Source organism: Pectinophora gossypiella, chromosome 21 (assembly GCF_024362695.1).
Source record: "Pectinophora gossypiella chromosome 21, ilPecGoss1.1, whole genome shotgun sequence".
Classification (NCBI taxonomy): domain Eukaryota; kingdom Metazoa; phylum Arthropoda; class Insecta; order Lepidoptera; family Gelechiidae; genus Pectinophora; species Pectinophora gossypiella.
Window position 1 is genome coordinate 3176819 of NC_065424.1, and position 19859 is coordinate 3196677.

The window sequence follows — 19859 nt, forward strand, 5'->3', positions numbered from 1 at the left end:
CGCATGTTACGGAAAAAAACAAAGTTATCGATTTCGATAAAATTTATTGAATCGATCGTTAATTTTATCACATTCTTCTGATGACTCGATTCCGTTGGGGATTGCAAGCGTGTATTTATGTACTTATATAAGTACCTATATTGTAGGTACGGTTGCCAACCCTAGAATTATCCATAATGATTCGCATCGTTACCATGGAATGTAATTTTGTATGTGTTCATTATGCTCGAAATTGCTGTAACAACTTCCAATGTTTGACAGACTCCAACCAAATAAACGAGCGTAATGGAACGTAACGTTTAAACATTTCGTTCGAAATGCGAATTTATTTATATACCAAAGAGTACGGGCAAAAAGTATGTAATCACTATGGCGTCATAGGAGTCCGAACCAAAGAGAATATAATTCACTACGTCTGAACTTTGAGCTGTAGACCCCACTCCGACAAAAAAAAACTCAATTACATTATCCGTAAGTATATGAAAATTCTCCCCTCCTTTAATTTTAATATTATTTTTAATAACCAGTAAGTAAGTATATTCATTATTATAAACGGAGACTTTTTTAAATTTCGATACTTTTTTATGTACCTAATTAACTTTTAAAAAATATTTTTAATATAGCTTCACACAGGCCATTAACCGGCGGCTGTCTGAGATTATTGTTAATCCTTCTGCTTTAAGCAGATTAAAAACTTTTTGGAAGGCAAATCTTTTTTGTTTAAGGACTTGGGTTTAACAAAGTTTTACCTACCATCATTCATTATCCTGAGTTTAAATGATGAGTTTTAGTTTGAGCTCGGGTTGTTCCTCATTCGTCGCTTTTTCCATACTTATTACTAGTAAGGTTATCATCATAAGTTTCATCAATAGCGGCTGCAAGTTGTCTTTTATTACAAGTGGCTCTACTCAACCCGTTAGGGATTGTAGGCGTGAGTTTATGTATGTACCTATGTGAATTTAGTATACAGGGTGTTAGTGACATCGTAACGAATACTGAGAGGAATGATTCAGACCATGCTTCTGAGTTAATATAAAGTGGAATTTTCCGTCGCAAAATTCATGATTTATTTTGTGTTTTTTTTTATATATTTTCAATTCTACATTTTTCCGATGGAAATTTCCACTCACAATAATGAGCTAAATCATCCTCCTCGGTAATGTCACTTACACACATACACCCCATACAAGTATGTACAGGTAGCCATACAAGTATGTGTATGGGTGTTAGTGATAGCGCAACGAATAGAGGAATGATTCAGACCATGATTCTGAGTTGAAATCAAGTGGAATTCCTATCGGAAAATTCATTATTCATAACTATCCGCCCAAGAAAGTTCCAGCCAAGTATTTAATGTCATTTACGGCGAAACAATAAGTCACGTCAAAAAAAAACAAGAAAAAATATGAAAAAATGTTAGAAAAAAGGTGAAGTTGAGAGTGGCCCGGGAACTTGGCAAACTTTCCCGGAGACAGATTGCGGAAGGACAGGTGGGATCCCGGCCATTATTCAGGAGGGCTCGAAGGCTGGAGAACCGCTCGCAGGAAAGGTCAAAAAGAGGTTAAATGCTTTCAAGGGTCATTGAAGTTGTAACTGTTGTAAGTATATATTGTTTAAATTGTAACCACTTTAACTGATGTTTTTTTTCTCTTTTTTTGACGTGACTTATAGGCTAGTTTCCAACTAGTCAAACCAGTTACTTTTTACTAAAAATCAAAACACGAAATTACTATGGAATTTGAATGTAAAAGCACACTATTCATCAGACGTCATAGGAAAACGTGATAAAATGTCGGATTTATTATTACGTTTTTCTTGATTAAAATTCATAAATATTCTACGTTAGTTTTAGATCTGTCTTTATGTAGTAATCAGAATTTCATAATTATACAGGGTGTTAGTGACATCGTAACGAAAACTTTGAGGGATGATTGAGGCCGTGATTCTGAGATGATATCAAATGGAATTTTCCGTCGCCAAAGTATGGAATTGAAAATAATTAAAAAAACAAAAATTTTCAGGAATATTCAGACTGAAAATTCCACTTGATATCAACTCAGAATCATGGTCTGAACCATCCCCCTCAGTATTCGTTACGGTGTCACTAACACCCATACCTACTTGTATGGCTACCGTATGTACTTGTGTGGGGTGTAAGTGACATCGTAACGAATACTGAGGGGGATGATTCAGCTGATTATTCTGAGTTAATATCAAGTGGAATTTTTCATCGCAAAATTATAGAATTGAAAATAATTAAAAAATAATAATAAAAAAAATCATGAATTTTGCGACGAAAAATTCCACTTGATATTAACTCAGAATCATGGTCTGAATCATCCCCCTGAGTATTCGTTACGATGTCACTAACACCCTGTATATAATCTTGAACCTAGTATATGGCCCAATTGTAGATATGCCGCAAATAGTGTTAACTACTTGGCCGGACAAATGGGGAGCGCTGAAGGTTAAAAATGATAAAAATGTATGCTATATGCTACAAGGTGTAACACCGGAAATATTTAATGAGGGACTTTCCAGGCTGCTGTGTGTCACTAAGACTATGTATAAAACTGTACTTAATTACAAGAACCACTCTAGAAGTTTTACTTTTAAATCAGCACCAAAATGAAGATATGGCCTAAAAGTCTATGCAACCAGGCCAAAAACAAAAAAATAGCTTCCGATTGTGCCTGTCACACTGTCAGCGTACTGATTACTAGGGCTTTTTGGCGGGAACGGAAACGCGACGGTTGCTTTCTTCATTGAATAATCTAAATAATTAATACGAAGTGGTGTTTTGAGGTTAATGATCGCATTAAGTTAGTCGGAAAACATTCGCGATAGTGTTATTATATCGGAATATTCAATAAACAAAGTGTACTTACTATCTATTTTCGCTTCGTGCCAACAAGCGTCTTCATAACCCGAAAGTTTATGCGGACTTTTGAGTTAATTCGTTTGGGGTTCGGAGTAGGAGTCTACTTCGAAGGTGAAGGCTTAGGTTTCATCATTCATCGTCATCACCTTTCATCATTTCATTAATCATCATCAAGAAAAAAATACAAAGACATGGCTGCATGGGCATAGTTCCCTTTGCCTTGCCCTTCGGGGAAAACCAAACAAAACTGATTACTAGGCAGCATGGTCTTATGATCTAAGCCTGTCACTTAAATAGGCCAAAAGTAAAAAAAAAAACACTACCACACCACACCGCCGTCAGTGTCAATGTCACTCAGCGTAAAACATCTTCCAAGGCAATTAAAAGTTAAGTATTTTGGAAAGTTCCAGCTCCACATCAAATAGACATGACGTTTGAGCAATTTAGTGGAGTTTGTTCTGGACAGTTCTGCTTGCTTTAATTAAAGAAGTTTTTCAAGCTTATGAACCGACAATTACTGCCGAGTAAATGCTTGAATTGAACGAAAGGGGTGAAAATGCAAAAGAATTTAAGTACTTACCTATACCACCACCATTGTGTATTTCCTACACGATAGAAGAGAGAACCTATTTGGGCTCACGATCCGGAGGTCCTGGGGTCTGGGAACCCATATTAGGCAGGTAAACAATATTTTATGTTTATTTAAGAACGGTGCCGAGGTTTTTCTTGCCGCTTCTTTTCCCTGGCTATACAGGTTGTGAGAAACTTGTAGTTTTAAGCGGGTGAGACGTTTGTTATGTAAAAAATACCATTCAAGGTGTAATTGTGTTGCCTAGAGAATAAATATATTTTTGAATTTGAACTGACCTCTGGACTGATGTCGGTGAAGTTGGCACTGGAGACGAACTCCCTCAGGAAGCCGTCCAGCTCCGTGCCCTCGATGTACCCGTTACCTGCATCCGAAGAAAAGAGATCATAAGCATAGAAAAATAAATAATATACGAATAATAAATACTACGTATAGAACGGAAACTCTCCGCTCCCCTCCAGCGGCTGAGCTAGGTTTACTCTGTGTGTGTCCCCCCTCAGTCATACTTTAGTCTTCAATCGTATAGGCGTCAGACGTCACACACTCAGATACACGAGTACGATAGTTACCGATACCGTCAATAGATCATAAACATGAAATAAAGAATAATACTCAGATAGAACAGCAACTCTTCGCTTGCCACTTAGGCTAGGCTAGGTTTACCTCACCCCCTCGGTCTTACTTTAGTCTTCAATCGTATTTGCGTCAGACGTCACACACACAGTTGCGCGTGTATGATAACGTATCTGTGTAAAACGAGGTGTTTTGTATGAAGTGTCCGGGGTGTGTCACAAGGTCGGCCGTAAAATAAATAAAATGTTATATTGGCCAATAACCCGATAGAATTAAGTTGATAGCACACGTCAAACGGCATATGAGCGATGCTTATTTCGTTAAAAGCTCAGCGCACACAAGTTACGGGAGGCATAAGTTTATAACGTAAGCCCACTTATAAGACCATACACTAGTAATATAGTTTTTAGGTAGAAGTATTGTTTTTGCCCACTGTTCTTCTTTTTCTGTCATTCAAAGGAATTGTAATCTACAGTGCTCTTATAGAACAATATTGCGTTTCAGCTTCGTCAGCATATTGGTGTTTTTATTTCGACGAACCAATCGCCGGTCTACGGTCTACCTCGCTACACTCACGACTATATCCCAATTGGGGTAGTCAGAGGTACATCCGTCGCAACACGAACTAAGTACCCACACCTCACGGAGCTTTCTGTTAGACCAACGTGGTAGGTAGTGAGCCGTATCGACGTCTATAATAGACTAATAGTCGAGCCCACTGTATTAGTGAAAACTGCACTTAAGATAATTTAACAAACCAAAGCCTAAGTTTGTAATACTCGTATATGCTGGATTAGGCGTACACCTAAAATTTTAAGTTATACCTGTCGCATTTTAATCCATTGAAGTGGATAGGGACGGGGAGACGACAACCTACAAATTAATATAACACACGTCAATATAAGGCATAATTCATAAACAACCTCTTCAAAGTTTTACGTTTAGGCGCGCTCGCTTATAATCCGCGCAAATTAAGTTGCCAGCTCATAACAAACTGGTTGCATGGTAGTGACGTGTCTAGTTGATTGCTACAGGTTATTATTTACGTTTTAAAATCCGTGTAGCGGATAACAAAAAGATAGGTAAGAAGGTATGTTAAGTGTACTGTATTAAAACCAGAACCAGACCTGTCAAATCTTTGTTTTCAGTGTTTTCCACACAGACGACCTCCGTGGTCCAGTGGTTGAGCGTTGGGCTCACGATCCGGAGGTCCCGGGTTCGATTCCCGATGGGGACATATCACTAAAATTACTTTGTGGTCCACAGTTTCGTTAGGACATTACTGGCTGATCACCTACATACATACATACATAACTACATACATACATACACGCCTATTTCCCACCGGGGTAAACAGAGACTATAGAATTCCATTTGCTTCTTACAGGCTGATCACCTGATTGTCCAAAAAGTAAGATGATCTGTGCTTCGGAAGGTACGTTAAGCCGTTGGTCCCGGTTACTACTTACTGATGTAAGTACGTAGTCGTTACATGAGCCATGTCAGGGGCCTATGGCGGCTCAATAGTAACCTTGACACCAGGGGTGATGAGGTTGGTACTCCACCTCACAACCCACACGATAGAAGAAGTGTTTGACAGATCCGGCACCATAGGGTATTTGACTGGGTCAAAGATAAATTATAAAATGCTAATCTAGAAGTAAAAGCCAGTCTAAGATGATCAAAAATCTATTTAATTATAGTTTTCTAATTTTTTTTCGAATTTTATTTATGAATTAAGTAACAATGAGTACGACGTTTGACCGCTTTTATTGATGACGTCACAGGACAGTATTTCCATACAAACTCCCAAGAAAACTTTCATTTTGACGTTTCATAAAAAGTATCTCATTTGACTAGGTTGTCAAGTAGCCTATTACCAACTCAGGCTTAGCAGTTTTCACTAACACAGTTGGCTCGACCATTATAGACGGCGCGCGGCAGTAGGGTCACCATCTATCACGTTGGTCTAAATGAAAGTTCGGTGAGGCATGGGTATTTACATCACCTTACGGTGGATGTACCTCTGACTACCCCGTTGGGATATAGTCGTGAGCGTATGTTAATGTTAAGTCAAATCTTCAGATTAGGTAAGCGGACTCTGTGAAAAACGGTATAACGCTAGAAATATTATTTTTTTCTCTTGGCCCCGGACTTGCCTGAACGCATTGACGAGGCCTAGGATGGAGCTCGCTCGCCCAGAAGGTACTTGTCCACTCTGGCCTTGAAAGCACCCGGGATATATGCATTCGGAAATACAGAAGACGGCAAAGAATTCCACTCGAGATGAGGTATGTTAGGATAAGTACAAACAAATTCAGGAATTGTTTGCCTGTGACACCGCCAATAATAAGTACCTATGTCTGCGCCACAATAAATGTATCGATTTGCGTTATACCTAGCAAAGTTGGGGAGTTCCATTATTAAACACCCAGTGACCCACTTGGGTCCACATTGTCGGGACGCGCGTAAAATGACTAAAATAATGAATAGCCCATCTTTATTGTAAAAACGCTAGTAATTTCTAAAGTGAACGGGTTTTACAAACTTTGTAAAATACTGGCAGGTTTGAAATTGGTTTAACTTTAAAAAGTAACTTTTTGTTTTTCTAAATTTGATGTTCCACACGGCTGTTCGTATTTATTCTTTACTAAGTAAGTAGTGATTAAGTACATTATCTTTGCTAACACTTTCGCTTCTTAATTCTCATCAAAGTCTTCATGCATGCTGGCTGGTTTAAAGTATAAAATTAAAAAATAGAATTTAATAGAAATCACTGGATAAAATTATCAATTGACTCAATAAATTTTGTCGAAATCGATAAGTTTGTTTTTTCTCCTAACATGCGTGCCACATGATTTTGTTCGTATTTTGACAGAACGACATAACTTATTCCGGTTCACGTATTAGCACCAATCGACAAAACGACATAATTATATCGTGAGAATCGATAAAATGGCTGTGACAAAATTTTATCACGTTGCACATGTTAGGCCTACTTGCCTTTCGTTAAAACATCCTGGATTTGATTTCGGTATAACCGCCTAGGCATTCCTTTTCCGCCTCTACCACTTACATCAGGATATTAAATCTTTTTCGTACGTTTATGACTTTGAACATCGACGGCGCTTAGAGTTGGACGCCAATCGCGATGAGTTGAAAGCCCGACCGCTTACGGCGACCAATTATACATAATTATTTAAATGGTGTGTGCTCACGTGCTCGCTATGTGCGAGGATCTTTTCCAATAAAGATTGGCTATAAAAGCCACATGCGAGCGTCATGACATGAACGTCAGAGTTGAAGCAGTCGCCGTAGCCGAAATCGGCTGGATCACATCACTCAACATTTCCGAACTATCAAAATTTTATTTATATGTTTTTAAGTATTTCATATGAATGAACATACCTACTCGTAAAATAGCGTCATTTCAAATTATTTTCTGACTTTACAATACAATATGTTAACTGAAACCTCGAATAGTATAACAACTTCTTTAATTCTCCGGTTTACAAATCAAATATAAGTACCATAATATTTTTTATAAGTAAAAGGCCCGAATCCTCGCTCCACCGACTAGCTTCTTCTTTTAGTCTCCCGCCATGCACCATGACAGTTTTCAACCCGATGTTGCCAACAAATAAACACAAGGCAGTCTAACAAGGCTGAACTTTGTCATATTAATAGGTAATTAATTTTGTAATTTTGTCATATAAAACAAAAATTACTTTAATATGACAAAAATCTAAGCAGGAATACTTTTGTTCTAGGCAGCTTGGTAACTAGTACAGATTCAAACGCGTCGGTAATAATCTAATCCTAAATCATCCATGTCGGTAAATCCGCATTTAATAACCTCTCAGCCGTAAATTAGATTTCCCAAATGGATATATATTAGATGAACAATTCAAATGTCATCGTCAACAGATCAATCTTAATCAATTACCAATTAGTGTGCCCTTCATCAACTGTGTAGATCTCGGATACCGCGGAATAGAAGATAATAATATATATGCACAAGACGACCTTTTAATATATACTATCGCGGAGCTGCGTGCGCCCTGAAGTTTGCGGACGAGTAAAATGCAAAGTTGAAGTATGCAGGGGAAACATCAAATAATGCAAGCAGATCCCTGCTTCATATGCAGACAAACCCACAAATCATAATACTCTCTCGCAGTAGTCATATATATATTAAGGTTCAAAGTCCTTTCAAAAATCCAAACGCCTTTGTTTAACTATTGTGTCTGGATTATTTCGGTCGTATGAGGTTAACGGACTGTTGTATAAGTACAAAGGAAGATCTCTAGAATTATCAAATTTATTTTTTTCCCCGTGGTAGCCCAGTTCTTAGAACGCTTGCCTCTCACTTTGAGGTCGCAAGTTCGAATCCAGCACAGGCTTAAACCAATGATTGTCGAATTTGTTTTAAAATTTACGTTTGGATCATAAATGATTATCACGTGCTCAGCGGTGAAGGAAAACATCGCGAGGAAACCCATATTCCCGAGCATTTTCGGAGGTATGTGACCTAACCTGTATCGGGCTGGTTTTCCAGTTTTTTTTTGGAAGGTCAGATAGGCAGTCGCTTCTGTAAAAAAACCGGACCTGTCCAATTTTTAGTTTAGGTAAGCGGACCCTGTGAAAAACGGATAATGCTTGGAGATGATGATTTTTTTGTCGCTTTCTAACCAATCAAGAACGAAGGAATAAGAACATCTATTATAATCTTTCAATTCTTAGAACTACGAAGGCAGTCGTGCAGAAAACACTTATCTCTATAAATTGTTTATGACTTCATCGGTCTACTCGAAATAGATATGTGTACCTGATGGCTACGTCGGCATCTACGAGCCGTAACTCAACTTGACATTTAGACAATCGATAAACCAATAGCTATCTATGCTATTTTTAGAAATCTTTGGATCAAGTTTTGGAGGAAGAATTACTTTCGCTGGAGTTTCCCAAACGCGACTCGCTGGTAGGTCACGAGCAAATGTAGAGTGAGCTCTGTCAGTAGAACGACAAGCGATCGGACCGAGCCAACTGCGGCTATATTTGATATTTGAAAAGTTCTTTAAATTCATATTGCTAAAGATTAAATTTCTTAGAGATTGGTTCCGAGTTTGTAAATGTCGTAGCTTAGACAACTTTGGGAACCACTGCTCGAAGGAATAAGTATTTGAAACGGTTTTCTCCAGTCTAGTTTTAGACTGTATGTTTGGTGATAAGACGACATAAAAGGCTAGTTTCTAACTAGTTAAATCTGTTACTTTTTACTCAACGTCAAAACATGAAATGAATATGGAATTTGTATGAAAAAGCACACTGTGACGTAGTAGAAATACGTGATAGAATGTCGGATTTGTTACGTTTATATCTTGAAAATTCATAAATATCTATTTTACTAAATAGAAATGTTATACATCGCTTTTAGATCTGTCAGTATTTATCATAATCTATGTTCATAACTATCCATAAGTGTCCTCTAACATGATGGACTAATGTTATGGGCGATAGGCTTATCCCTTATCACCATAAGGTTCATCATATCCAGCTTACGACATCGTATCAACAGTGGCTGCATGTTGTCTTTGATTACTTGTGGCTCTGCCCACCCCGTTAGGGATTACGGGCGTGAGTTTATGTATGTATGTATGTTATGTTCATAATTTATATGTATTTGGTATGACTTTGCAGGCTTGAATCACCTGATGGTCCGAAAAAAATAAGATGATTCCGTGCTTCAGAACCTTAAACCGCTGGTGCCGGCTATTAGCCGTAAAAAGCAACTGATTTGACTAATTGGAAACTATCCTATTATGGACATATGCTGAAGAAGAATAAGTGTATAAATAACTTACTCAATTTTGATAAGGGTATAGAATCTAAATAAATAAGCACCTACATGACACGATTTCAATATCCAACCAAATTATTGCGTCGAACTAGAAATCACATAGAAAATTGCTTCGTACATTCTATAAAAGTTCAACATCAACCAATACAAATCTACGAGCCAACTTTACGGCAGTATTATAATATGAAATTCAATTATGTTACATCAAAAGTTAAATTCAGATTTTACATAACGTTCAGAGCCCGTTCAATGTCGGAGTAAAATTGAGTAAAATTGAACACACCGTTTTCAAGGTAAGCGGATGGGAGAAGCGAAGGTCTCATTAGGAAGCAACCACATCGATTTTAACACATTTCTGGCATGCGCTGAATAGAATAGAAGTTTATTGCAAGTCACAAGTTATACAAGTTGTAGTAAATATACGTACATATGACGCCCTGCTAGGGCGCAGCAAACAATAGGGGCTGTGATGGTTTTCAGCGTTTTCAGGATATAAACAGCTCTACATACAGAGGTGGAGTGGAGGAGCTCGGTGGCTCAGCGGTAAACGCGCTCGGTCTGCGATTGTTGAAGTTAAGCAACTTTCGCAAAGGCCGGTCATAGGATGGGTGACCACAAAAAAACAGTTTTCATCTCGAGCTCCTCCGTGCTTCGGAGGGCACGTTAAGCCGTTGGTCCCGGTTGCATTAGCAGTCGTTAATAACCATCAATCCGCACTGGGCCCGCGTGATGGTTTAAGGCCCGATCTCCCTATCCATCCATTGGGAAGGCCCGTGCCCCAGCAGTGGGGACGTTAATGGGCTGATGATGATGATGACATACAGAGGTGGTATCGAGAGGCAGGTCTTGCTATATCGAAATTTGTCTGGTGGTCGACCTGTAAATCCAGACCAGTAGCACACCCCAGACACTTCATACAAAACACCTCGTTTCACAGACACTACACATTGACGTTATCGTACACGCGCAACTGCTACTTCCCAAAATAAATTATAGATGGCGCTGTAAAAAAAAATCCTTCGATTAACCTTCTAATTTCATAAATAACAGACTGCATAATGTCTTTTATCAATCAATCAAACATACTTCATTGCACAGAACTAAATTACAACAATCAGACAAAACACATGAATACAGTACAATTTGGGCGGCCTTATTGCTCTAGAGCAATTTCTTCCAGGCAACTACCAAAAGGAAACAAACATTTACAAGCAACTTGGACTTTATCTTTGTTTTTGGGTATAAATGATGACCCTTGTTATTACACCCAGGTACAATATATCTTCCGGCCATTATGATCAAAATAAAGAGAAGCAACATAGGTAGCCACATAATTCTATCGATACATAATCTGGTCCAAATATCAACCAAGAATTATAATTATTAATTATTTATTTACGTACTTACTGATGTAAGTACGTAGTCGTTCCATGAGTCATGTCAGGGGCCTATGGCGGCTCAATAATAACCCTGACACCAGGGTTGATGGGGTTGGTAATCCACCTCACAACCCCCACGATAGAAGAAGATCAGGTGGCTATCTAGGTATAAGTACGTTATATAAAGTTACATACCGGTAACTGGTATACTGGTGCTGGTGGTATTGGTACTAATGACAACGACCTCTTGCTAACAAAGTAGTACTCGTAGGTAGATCCATATATATTTCTGCTACTAAGCAAGATTAAGGCTCAGATGATAATTAATCTTAGTCGTAGCTCAGTTGGTCGTATGTTCATTACAGCTTGCGTCATACGTCGTTACAGACACGTTACTTTATGTACAAGTCATCATCATCACCAGCCCATTAACGTCCCCACTGCTGGGGCACGGGCCTTCCCTATGGGTGGATAGGGAGATCGGGCCTTAAACCACCACGCGGGCCCAGTGCGGATTGGTGGTTATTAACGACTGCTAATGCAGCCGGGACCAACGGCTTAACGTGCCTAAGCACGGAGGAGCTCGAGATGAAAACTTTTTTTTTGTGGTCACCCATCCTATGACCGGCCTTTGCGAAAGTTGCTTAACTTCAACAATCGCAGACCGAGCGCGTTTACCGCTGCGCCACCGAGCTCCTCAATTATTGGATCTGAATTAGCCCAGTTCCAACCTCTTTTTTCAATTCCGTGGTAAGTATATGTACGTAACCTGTGTTGGGCTGGTTTTTCGCGGGTTGGTGGTCAGACACAGTATGGCTTCTGTGAAAAACTGGACCTGTCAAATTTTAAATTTTTAAATGTCCTATAAAATATTGTTATTTGACGCAAATGTCAAATTTCTTCAATGTGGCCCTTTTAGCCCCTGGCCATTTGACATTTGTTATTCTTTTTTTCTAACAATATTACCTACATACGAGTCAAATTGATAACCTTCCTCTTTTTTAAGTCGGTTAAAAGTAGTTCTACAGTCATACTTCACGTATCGTATCTAGCGCGTAGGTCGCGGTTCAAATGGCCACATCGAAGCAGTTCATCTAAGAAAGCAATATTGCTATTTGACATTTGTTTGCATTGCGCACTTACTTTTATATTTATAAACTTATGCGCAAATGTCAAATTGCATCATCTTCTTCTTATCGTGTGGGTTGTGAGGTAGAATACTGTAGCAGAGTGCAAACTCTGCACATACTGGCCTTTTGTTCGGACCATCATCATTTTAAATTACGAAATTCTCATTCCATTCCATTCGCATTTCCTTTCATTTTACTCACTTTTGACTCACTGCATCCCCGACCTTCATTAAAACAACAAGTATATTATACTGTTTAGGGCCGTGCCCTCTAATTCCTAAGTCTTGATTCTTTTGTGAAATGTGTATATTGTGAACTATTATGTTTGTGACTATGTTACTAAGTTTGTGAAGTGTTTTTAATAAACTGTATATATTCCTGTTGCTGTTGCTTCTACTTTATCATCGTCATCACCAATCATTCCCCTACTCTGCCGGCACGTCGGGATACCATATCCTCACCTCTCAGCGTGCCGCAATACTAACCTCATCAACCCTGGTGTCAGGGTTATAATTGAGCCGCCAAAGGCCCCTGACGTGGCTCATGTAACGATTACTCACATCAGTAAATAGTAACCGGGACCAACGAATTGGATTGAAATGAATTGCTTCGATATGGCCATATTGACCCCCCGGATTAGTAATTTCTAGATGAATTGTTTTAATGTGGCGTTTTAAGACCGTCTCCGTAATGGAATGTCTATCGGTTTTAAAATGAGTAACCCTCCGTAAAGGTATGCGTTGCGGTCTGGTGCTCCTCAATTCCTGTTTATTTTCACGAAGTTCCTTCGGTAAATGTACGATTCTAATAAAATAAACACCACGGCGTCTCGACCTACGCGCAAGATACGCAACGTGAACTATGACTATAGAGCTATTTTTAACCGACTTCAAAAAACGAGGGAGGTGATATTAGGCAGCTAAATTACTCAATTGTATAAAAATATTTTGTTTTTTTTTTTAAAAGAATGTCTAGGGCCCTGTGCCGAGGTTTTTCTTGCAGCTTCTTTTCCCCGGCTATACAGGTTGTGAGAAGCTGCAGTAGTTTTAGGCGGATGAGACGTTCGTTATATAAAAACTGACGATTCAAAGTGTAACTATGTTACCTACTGAATTAAGATATTTTTAATTTGAATTTGACTCGTATGTAGGTGATATTGTTAGAATTGCTTTTTATAAGACAGATTTTGAAGTTGGTTGTTTTAAACTTAGTTTATGAACACATCGTAATCAGCGAGTGGTCTTCTTCTTATCGTGTGGGTTGTGAGGTGGAATACCAGCCTTATCAACCTTGGTGTCAGGGTTATTGAGACGCCAAAGACCGCTGACATGGTTCATATAACGATTAACCGGGACCAATGGCTTAACATGCCTTCTGAAGCACGGATCATCTTACTTTCGGACAATCAGGTGATCAGCCTGTAATGTCCTAACCAAACTAGGGATCACAAAGTGATTTTTGTGATATGTCCCCTCGGGATTCGAACCCCGGGCCTCCGGATCGTGAGTCCAACGCTCAACCACTGGACCACAGAGGCCGTTAGCGAGTTCTAAATAATATAAAATTCACATATATTCCTGTTGCACTGCCATTCTCGGAATTTTCTTTCGTACGTTTATTTCATTAAATTATTTGCTCTTACAGTTTCCACAGGAGCATAAAATTTGCAAAGCGTTTCCTTGCGAGCACCCATTGTTCATTCTGAGAATTCTAGCGAAAAATGCTCCGTAGTTTGTCTTCAGAGACTATTTGCATACATTCTCAGACATTTTTAGCGTCATCTTGGATGTTGTAAGAAATTTTTGAAGGTATTTTCCTTTAAGAGTTACATTCTGGAGTCCTTTGAAGTAAAAGCGAAGAGATTTCTTTGGTATAAGCTTTTGCGCGAGGAGTGACGGCGGGTAAAGTAGGTAGCTACTTAAATACATACAGAAACTCATTACCGTTGAGTGTGTGATAATTATTTATAATCCAAACATGAGTTTAAGCCTGTGCTGGATTCGATCCTGCGACCTCAAAGTGAGAGACAAGCCTTCTAATAACTGGGCTACCACGGGTTGGTTAACAACCATTCTACAGCCATTTTTATAACACTAAGTACTTACCTAATTCATCTTTATTTTTAGATATTTAATGAGGCCGGCTCTTAAAAAGACTTTCCTCAAATGACGCCTGAAATTCAGGAATTAGGAAGTAAGTAATTAAAGTTGATAGCTTTGAAAGTGAAATTGTTATTATAACCTGAGGTGTTATTTGACGTTTAAATTATCGTGTCGTCCTTTTGTTTTTTTATTTTTTTTAATATAGTACTTAATATTGAGCCGTGGTAGAACCCCAGTTGGTAAAACGCTTGCTTCTCACTTTTGAGGTCGCAGGTTCGAATCCAGCACATGCCTAAACCAATGATTGTCGAATTTAATTTCGAATTCACGTTTGGAACATAAATGATTATCACCCACATTCCCGAGAAATGCATTTTCGGAGGTATGTGACCTAACCTGTATTGGGCTGGTTTCCCATCTGGTTGGAAGATCAGACAGGCAGTCGCTTCTGTTAATAACCTGTCAAATCTTCAGGTTAGGTTAGCGGGCCTTGTGAAAAACGGGATAAAGCTAGGGATATGATGCTTAACTCGGAGGAGCTCGGTGGCGCAGCGGTAAACGCGCTCGGTCTGCGATTTTGAAGTTTCGCTAAGGTCGGTCATAGGATGGGTGACCACAAAAAAAATCATCTCGAGCTCCTCGGTGCTTCGGAAGGCACATTAAGCCGTTGGTCCCGGCTGCATTAGCAGTCGTTAATAACCACCAATCCGCAAGGGCCCGCGTGGTGGTTTAAGGCCCGATCTCCCTATCCATCTATAGGGAAGGCCCGTGCCCCAGCAGTGGGGACGTTAATGGGCTGGTGAAGATGATGTGATGATGATGATGCTTAAAGTATTTTTTAAACATTGCCACAAAATCTAAAAGCCCAAGAAAAAAAGACATAATAAACGGCTAGCCAAGCCGTTAATACTCGTATACTTGTGTTGTTGTCTATTGTGCTATTTGTATAGTGGATATAAATCGCGAGCGAGGTGAGAGGCACTTGTCTCTCACTCCCACAGACGGCCCGTCTCAAGAGCCTGTAACTTCGTTGAGATGAGAGCTATGTGGGACAGGGACAGACACATATAACCTACATAGTATACTCTACCTCAAGTGCAGTTTTTTTTTAACGTGACTTATTGTAGATTTAAAGAATGAAAGAAAGAAACGTTTATTATAAAGGGACACCACAGTAACAAATACAAAACAAATAACAAATATATAATATAAAACACGGAGTAACACACAACTTACAATCAAACAAAACACAATAAAAACAACATACACGAGAAACACAAACAATCGAGTGTATGGACTGGTCAACGATGGTGGTGGTGTCCTTTATAAAAGGGCCTCACTCAGCACAAGCCGCGGCGCGAGCCACGACGCAGGTGTGCAGGCGATTTACCGCAGGTGGCATTAACTACTTGGCCGGACAAATGGGGAGCGCTGAAGGCTCTCACGCGGTACAACGTTTAAGACAACAGGCCTGACCCGCCCAGGTGGGCGCGAACTTCGGCTCGTCTGAGAGGAAAAATATTTGAAAGAATTAATCGACCCTAGTGGGTCGATAGCGATAAGCGCTGAGGAAAGTCGTCGACCACGCCGGCGGGGTCGGTATCGGGGTCCTGAAGTGTTTGGTGTCGCGAGCTGATTGGCTGCCTCTATGGCTTGATTAATCGGGTCGTCGGGGTCGTATATTACGTCCTTCGGACGCCGATACTTTTCAGTACCGTCCCTAAGCGGGACTAACACAGTTGGCTCGACCATTATACACGGCGATACGGCTCACGACATTTCACGTTTGTCTATCTCTTACTGCTATGTGGTTCTCTAAAAGCAATTTCGTATAATATTATTATGAAAGCAACACTAGCGCTCGCGGCGGCGGGAGCTGAAACTACTTAGTGGTTGTTGTTGTTTTGGTTTTCCACGAAAGGCAAGGCAAAGGGAACTATGCCCATACAGCCATGTCTTATGTATTTTTTTTTCTTGATGATGATTAATGAAATGATGAAAGGTGATGACGATGAATGATGAAACTTAAGCCCTCGGAGCAGACTCCCACTCCGAACCCCAAACGAATTAACTCAAAAGTCCGCATATACTTTCGAGTTATAAAGCGCGGCTTGTTAACACGAAGCGAAAATAGATAGGTAAGTACACTTTGTTTATTGAATATTCCTTTGTTTATATATATATATATATATATAGAGATAGAGAGAGAGAGAGAGAGAGAGAAAATGTTTATTCAACAAATTGTGACACATTACATACGAAGTGTTACAAACAGAGTAAAAACGACAAAATATCATAAAACAATTTTCACGTTTTCATTTTCACGATATAATAACACTATCGCGAATATTTTCCGACTAACTTAATGCGACATTCATGTTTGGATCATAAATGATTATCACACACTCAGCGGTGAAGGAAAACATCGTGATGAAACCCACATTCAAAAATGCATTTTCGGAGGTAAGTAACATAACCTGTATTGGGTTGGTTTTCGTAAAAAACCAGACCTGTCAAATCTTCAGGTTAGGTGAGCGGACCCTGTGAAAAATCGGGATAATGCTAGGGAGATAATGACACAATAATCAGAAACAGCGATTATACGCGCCCTGCGAACAAAGGGTGACTAAATAAATAATTTCACGACTTCAAACTCATCCGCGTTTATACCCATATAAGAAAAGCGCGGGCAAAATTCCTGAACGAGCGACAAATATGAAGCGTAGGGTTGCCCCTTGTTAGTATCAAATAAAAATAAAGTTTATTGTTCATAGTTGTGGGTAAGTACTTACATAAAAGTTTACACAGCAAGGTTCTTCAGATTTACACTTCTTCTATCGTGTGGGTTGTGAGGTGTAAAAGGCTGGTAAATGGTACGCAAAATTGCCATATCAAGTCAATTTTCTTGCTAAATCAGATCAATGCGGTTTCCGTCACTCTCAGAAAATCTTTAAGTATTTTTGAACATTTTAAGAAACTCTACATTTCTCTTAAAAAAAAGTGGCAACCCTAATGGCGTGTGGCGGAACGTGTCAGCTGTCGCGCACACGTCACGTCACACCCTCGTCACGTCGCGACGCGACACTCCACGAGTCGCGACGCTAACACGTGGCGGTAGAAGTAGCAACTTATGGTAGAACTTGGGTTATAGTTATAGCTTAGTTCGTAGTACGGTTACTTAACCGGAGGTTTTCGTGTGTCAACTTTTTTGCTGTTAGCTTCAGACTATCAGACACGATTTTACTTTGTGTCTGTTCGAGATCTACGTTCCGGCATTCGAACTTTGAGGGATCCGTCGCAAAGTATAGAACTGAAAATAATTAAAAAAAATACTAAAACTTTCATGACTTTTCCGACAGGAAATTCCATTTGATATCGACTCAGAATCATAGTCTGAGTGGATGACTCAGACCTTCAGTATTCGTTACGGTGTCACTGACACCCATACGTGCTTGTATGGCTAGCTGTATGTACTTGTATGGGGTGTAAGTGACATCGTAGTGGAATCTTCCATCGCCAAAGTATAGAATTGAAAAAAAACGTAAACTCCACTTGAAAATTCCACGTAATATTAACTCAGAATTATGGTCTGAATCATTCCCCTTAGTATTCGTTACGGTGTCACTAGCATTTAAAGGATCTTGTAACTTCTGGTGATCCCAATAGGAAATACAAGCTTGAGTTATGTCTAACTATCCGCATAACATTGCCAGTCTGATGTTAAATTAGTTAACATAGTTACTCGACGGCTAAGTGCTTTCACCGGATGTGGTTGTCTGCGCTAATAAACGTCGGTTTCACGGACCGAACACCCCACACTAACATATATTATGCTATTGCCTCCACACATACATACATACATAAACTCACACCTATTTCCCACCGCGGTAAGCAGAGACTATAAAAAATCCATTTGCTTCGATCCTGACACACTTCTCTTGCTTCCTCCACATTCGTCAATCGCTTCATACACGCACGCCGGTTCAGAGAAGATTGTATTAAACCTTTTCTAAGGATATCTCCAATTTGGTCAATGTAAGTCCTTCTCGGCATCCACACATAGGCCAACATCCATCATAATATAGGTGCTTATTTGCAATTATTATGGCAATAGCCAATAGCGTATCTGACTCGGTCGAAGATAAATTATAAAACAGTAATCCAAAAATAGAAGCCAGTGTAACATGGTCAAACGTCACGCTCGTTTTGCGTTTTGAATTATTTTCGATATTTAATTATGAATTAAGTAGCAATAAGTAAGCTTATGACTGCTTTTACTGATGACGTGGCCAGTACTTCCATACAAATGCCATAGAAACTTTTCGTTTTGACGCTTCGTAAAAAGTATGTCATTTGCCTAAGTTCTCAAATAGCCTATTAAATAGTCCGTAAGTAATGTGTTTATTTTTTGCATAAATCAAGGGATAAATCATACAAATCATAAGTAGCAAATCATCATCATCATCAATTTAAGAGCCACGCTCTTGTCGGTGTAGCATTTTCCATTCCAGTCTATCAAAGGCCAATTCCTTGACTTCCCTATAAGACACGACGTTAACCTTTTCTTTAATCTGTTCCATGTAAGCTCTTCTTGGTCTTCCCCTTCCTCTCTTTCCTTCTAGCTTTCCTTCTATGATGTTTTTAATGAATTCGTCGTGTCTTATTAGGTGTCCAATCATCTTGCCTCTTCTGTCCTCAATAATTCTCAGTATTTGTCTCTTTTCCCTTACTCTTACTAGCACTTCCTCATTTGTAACCCTTTCTGTCCAACTTATTCTTTCCATCCTCCTCCAACACCACATTTCAAAGGCCTCGAGTCTCTCTCTGTCCTTCTGTGTCAGTGTCCAAGTTTCACATCCATAGAGGGCTATACTCCATACGAAGGTTTTGACACATCTTTTTCTGATAGATTTGGCAATCCTAGCCTTGAATATGCACCCTTTGTTATGGAAAGCTTGTTTTGCCATTGCTATTCTGGTTTTAACGTCTAAAGTACATCTTGAGTCATTCGTTATTATGCTGCCTAGATACTTAAAGTTCTTTACATTTTCAATCGGGATATTATTTAACTTAATTATTTGGCTGTCTATTTTTGGAGTTTTGGAAATTGTTAGAATTTTGGTTTTACTTATATTAATTTTAAGGTCGTATTTTTCAAAAACTGTGTTCATTGTGTTAAGTAGGGTTTCTAGGTCTTCTTTATTACTGGCCAGTGCCGCAATATCGTCTGCAAATCTGATACTAATTATATTCTGTCCATTTATTGTTATTCCGTTACTGATTTTAGCTATTTCCTTCATGGCACCCTCTATGAAAATGTTAAATATTAGTGGAGATAAGGAACA

The 19859-nt window shown here is 39.2% G+C and overlaps 1 protein-coding gene across 1 annotated transcript in view; it reads right to left on the bottom strand.

Annotated features, from left to right (window-relative positions):
• LOC126376667 (calbindin-32) overlaps positions 1-19859 on the bottom strand; it is a 114755-nt gene that overhangs the window by 41243 nt on the left and 53653 nt on the right. The window contains exon 3 of the mRNA XM_050024214.1: positions 3749-3834. Within this exon, the coding sequence (XP_049880171.1) occupies positions 3749-3834 (86 nt within the window). The remainder of the gene's footprint in view (positions 1-3748; positions 3835-19859) is intronic.